At 46.6% G+C, this 4,547-nt stretch overlaps 1 protein-coding gene across 1 annotated transcript in view; it reads right to left on the bottom strand.

The window, feature by feature from the left end:
- Window positions 1–3,413: 3,413 nt before the first annotated feature.
- The window catches only part of nsmfa (NMDA receptor synaptonuclear signaling and neuronal migration factor a), a gene marked incomplete at both ends in the record, with an annotated part of 27,268 nt that continues 26,134 nt past the window's right edge, over window positions 3,414–4,547 (bottom strand). Inside the window, 2 exons of the mRNA XM_080848086.1 lie at window positions 3,414–3,511; window positions 3,925–4,000. Coding sequence (XP_080704212.1) covers window positions 3,414–3,511; window positions 3,925–4,000 — 174 coding nt within the window. The remainder of the gene's footprint in view (window positions 3,512–3,924; window positions 4,001–4,547) is intronic.

Here is a 4,547-nt window from a genome sequence, read left to right as displayed (position 1 = left end):
CCATTCATCGTGTGCAACCCCTTTAGCCTTTTATGCATTCCACACTAAATAAATAAAGAACAAGTGATGTTAAAGTCAAGCTATGAAAGTCAAAATGTATAGCACAAAGGTTTATAAAACAATGAGTTAACCTTTCAGTACATTGAGCATTTTGTCTAGCTCTGTATGGAATGCCAATGGCCGTGGCTCATATTTTCTTACACAAAATGAAATTCACTTTTTGAAAGGGCAACAAAGGCTTTGTGTTACTCATCAGGAACTCCCTCCTAACACGCTTCACTTGAGCAGAAACACAGACACAACTGGACCTTGACCTTTAACCTCAATACTAGGTGTCACAGAGTATATTGCTACAGAGCAGGAGGGTCATTCAAACCAAACATGCCTCCAGTCCGTTCAAAAAGATATCAAGGTAGATGCCCATCATCCTGCACTGCCTCTATCACTAAACAACCACTCAGCAGCTACTGCCTCGCCATGTTTGCTACTAGATTAAATAGAGTTCTGCTGTAAGCAGGGAGGGGGAGAGAATGTGTGTGTGTGTGTGTGTGTATGCGTGTGTGTGTATGCGTGTGTGTGTGTGTGTGTGTGTGTGTGTGTGTGTGTGTGTGTGGAGTGTTCCAGTAGATTCTCCATTCTGAGCATCTGTTTAGTTCAGAGGTCTCGGGAGAGAGTGCTAGCACTCCGTCAACCCCTGTGGTCCTGATGGTGTGCAACAGTGACGAGACTGGCTCATGCTGTGTACACACTGACATGCACACACACACACACACACGCACACAAGCATACAGATGGCTGAACCACACACACACACACTTTCACACAAACAGACATTATCCTAATACACAACACAATTTTATATTTTCACACTCATAATTCACACCACAAAAACACACACTCAAACAGGTATACACACACACACACACACACACACACACACGCATACACATACGGATGGCAGAGGAAGCTGAACCACACACCCATACACAGACTGACATACACATGCAGCAACACACGACTTCCACACACAAAAGCATCTTACATGTTCAAATATTCACACATTTGAACACCACAAACACATATTCCAACAGGCAAAGACTCCAACACAGACACACACACACACACACACACACACAGAGTGAAAGAACGAGTGAGAGAGATGTACTGTATGCATACTGATGATCATTGGGTAACCCCCCCCCCCCCTCCCCATGTCTTACTTTGAGTGTCACAGTGACGGCCACTAGGGGACGCAGATGACAGCGTAATGACTGAGATTGCAGAAGGATCCCACTGATTAATGAAAGCCTATTGGCCAGGCTGGACAGCATCCTTACACAAAGAGATGAGAGGAGAGGAGAGGAGAGAAATACCGAGCTCCGGGCTGGTTTGGATGACCTGAGAGAGGCAACAGACTGGCCAGCAGAGGGTGCAGCCAGCAGCAAAAACAGAGAACGTTCTAGCATTCCTTCCTGCATCAAACCCACAGATGCATGGCATGAACTTGGAATGCGACGACTGCGACAAGAGAGGCTGGAAAGTGGAAAGATTTGTTTGTGACTCAAACTTCCCAAAGGCCAAGCACCTGCTGCCATGTTGTGTACCTCTCCTGTTGAATCTAAAAATACAGCATCACAAAGGCAACAGTTAATTCAATAATGATCGTCTCTCTCTGAAAATGGGGGGTGCTTCAGGCACCAGATTGCATCTGTGCCGATGGGCAGCAGTCCCTCTCTCTCTCTTTCTTTCTCTCGCTCTCTCTTTTTCTCTGTCTATCTCAGAGCAATGATTTACAGCCTGGAAATGCTAGCGTGACCTCCAGAAAAGGCTAATCTCATGACCCGCTATCCCCCAGACTGGAGACCCAGGCGGGCCGGGCCCCGGCTCTGCTATAGCGATTGCTCAGAAGTCCGATGAGGGACCGGGGGAGAACGTCAGTGCGTTTCATCTACTTCAGCGTTTGTTCGTGTCCCGGCTGCTTGCGTTTGCCGACAGAACTAATGCACCAGTGCCGGCTGTATTGCTGAGATTACAGATTCCCGCCCCCCCCCCCCCCCCCCCCCCCAACATGTTTGGTGTTGGTTTTTTGTTTTTCTGACATTTTTCTTTTTTCTTTTGATGCTAGCGCTGGTGTCTGAACTCAGAAGTCCCAGTGGATGTGCACTATGCAGAATGGCGTTGGAGGAAGACAGAAATAACTGCAGACTATTCATCTCATAGCATAGCACTTTGCTCACTTTGGAGGTGGAAGGTCTTTTATTCCTGCACTAAAAGGTGTGTAAATGAATGGCCCCAGGACAAGTGTCCTTGACATGAGTATTAAGTAACAAGGAAGAGAGAGATAGAAAGAAAGAGTGAGAAGAAAGCATAAACACAAACACAATTCTCTTTCTCCCTCTCACACACACACTCACACAGACACACACTCATACAGACAAACCTGCAAACAGACACACTTTTCCTCACAAGCATGAATCTACTGAAAACTCACACAGCCTCTCCCCCAGTAACGTGGCAAGTTTAGTAAATCCCCCTGACATAACACATTGCCTCCTATACCCCCCAAAAAGCAGTGCCCCCCCCCCCCCCCCCCCCCCCCAAATCCCAGCACAAGAATCAAACACTTGATCCTTTAAATGGCTAAAACCTGAGATATTCAAAGTAGTTCATTAGAAAGACCACAACAATACACATCAAAAATAAATTATCATATTTTTTCTGACACACAGAGTATTTATATGACTATAGCTATACTGTAGCTATACTGTATATTCATGAAGCGTGTATAGTTATAATTATGAGTTTGTTTATTCAAGGGGGGGATATGTTGGGTGTGTTATTCTCTGTCAGTCTTGATATAAGCGCAGAGTGTCTTTGATGGCTGGTATTGTGTCACAGATACATGACAGAAATACAACAGTCTTGTTTCCGTTAGTTGTCTTCCCACACAAAGCAGGGAGGTCCCTTGAGTCCCCAATGCACAGGGTATGAGCAACTAATATATGATCTGCCTTGTTTGTTTTTGTTTGTCATCTCTCTCTCTCTTTCTCTCTCTCTCTCTCTTCCAACCCCTCCTCACTCTTTCTCCCCCAGGTTTTTGTCATTGCAGTTTCCTCCAGGTGAAGCAATAAGTTACACACCTTGCATTAAAGTTCATGGGTGAGTGTCTGATGGAGGGAGGGAGAGCGTGTTGAGTGGAGAGGGTAAATACATCATGGGGGAGAGTCACACACACACACACACCCACATTCAGACACAGGCTGTGACCACAACAGAGGCTGCTGTGTCTGGGGCCCTCAGTCCTGGTCCCCCCCATGGTCTCTGATCAGCCAGTCCTCAATGGAAGCTGGTGAGATGAGCTGGACAGCAGGACTTCCTGTCTCATGGTGAGATGTAGACGCCGGAACGCCACATCACATGAGTTCCTCGAACTCCAGGAGTTTGGAGTGCTGGCGCGTCTTCCACAAGCGGAATAGACGGAAGTCAAAGTACATCTCGATCATCGCTTTGCCTGCAGACGATAAACATGACCAGGTGAATGAAAGGAATAAAAAGTACATGTCACATTTAAACGAAATAAGGTTCGCTTGTTTAAGCAGGCAGGGTCCTGCAGGGGAGCCCTTTGGATTAGGTAGTAATTAAGAGCTACAGGGGACAGGTGAAGAACACCTCAAGGAAATCAATTCCGCTGATTAGTCAATTATGTGCGAGGTTAAATGGAGACATGACACACACTGTGGCTCTCCTGAGAAAGGTTTGCCTTCTCAGCATGTTGACACATTTAGACCGGAAGAAAAGATATAATGCGTATGTGCATCTCTGCATATTAATATATGCTGCCCTTGTGCTTACATGTGACTAATGCGACTGAATAAAATGTGTGTGTGTGTGTGTGTGTGTGTCACAGCACACAGTCAGACCCACCCTGTGAGGAGAGCTCCAGAGGAGATTCAAAGGTTACAGAACAGGGCCTCATCAGGTTCTTCAGTTTCTGGAACAGCTGTTGGACAACGATAAGCCCAGACACCAATTAATCCACACAACCTCCCCAACAAGCCATTCTCTCCTCATGTACTCATCTTCCTCTCTCTCTCTCTCCTTCTCTCTCTCTCTCTCTCTCTTTCCTCTCATCCTCTGCTTTCTCTCCCTCAGCGGGGGGGCTGGGTTTATGGGCCCTGATAATGGCACTACAATAACGTCCGGCTCGCTGGCTCGCTGCGGCTGGAACCTCCGCGTTCTTCTAAAGGCGGGTGACTGGGAGGGCAGGCCGGGAAGATGTTGTCAGAAAGCTTTCAGAGCTCATCCCCCCTTTCCTTCTTTATATGGCCTTTCAAGCACACAAACACAGCTCTTGGACGGAGTATTAACACACATACTCACACACTGATACACACACACACTGATACACACACACACACACACACACACACACACACACACACACACACACACACAATCACTCAGTCTTTTACTGTTTCTCTTTCTCACACACACACACATAGGGTTGGATGAGGTTAATTGTTCAAGGATAAGTAGGCTTTTCTCAG

This window comes from Sprattus sprattus (assembly GCF_963457725.1).
Source record: "Sprattus sprattus genome assembly, chromosome: 11".
NCBI classification, from domain to species: Eukaryota; Metazoa; Chordata; class Actinopteri; order Clupeiformes; family Clupeidae; genus Sprattus; species Sprattus sprattus.
The sequence above is the reverse complement of the archived record's forward strand: the minus strand, read 5'-3'. Positions and strand labels throughout refer to the sequence as shown.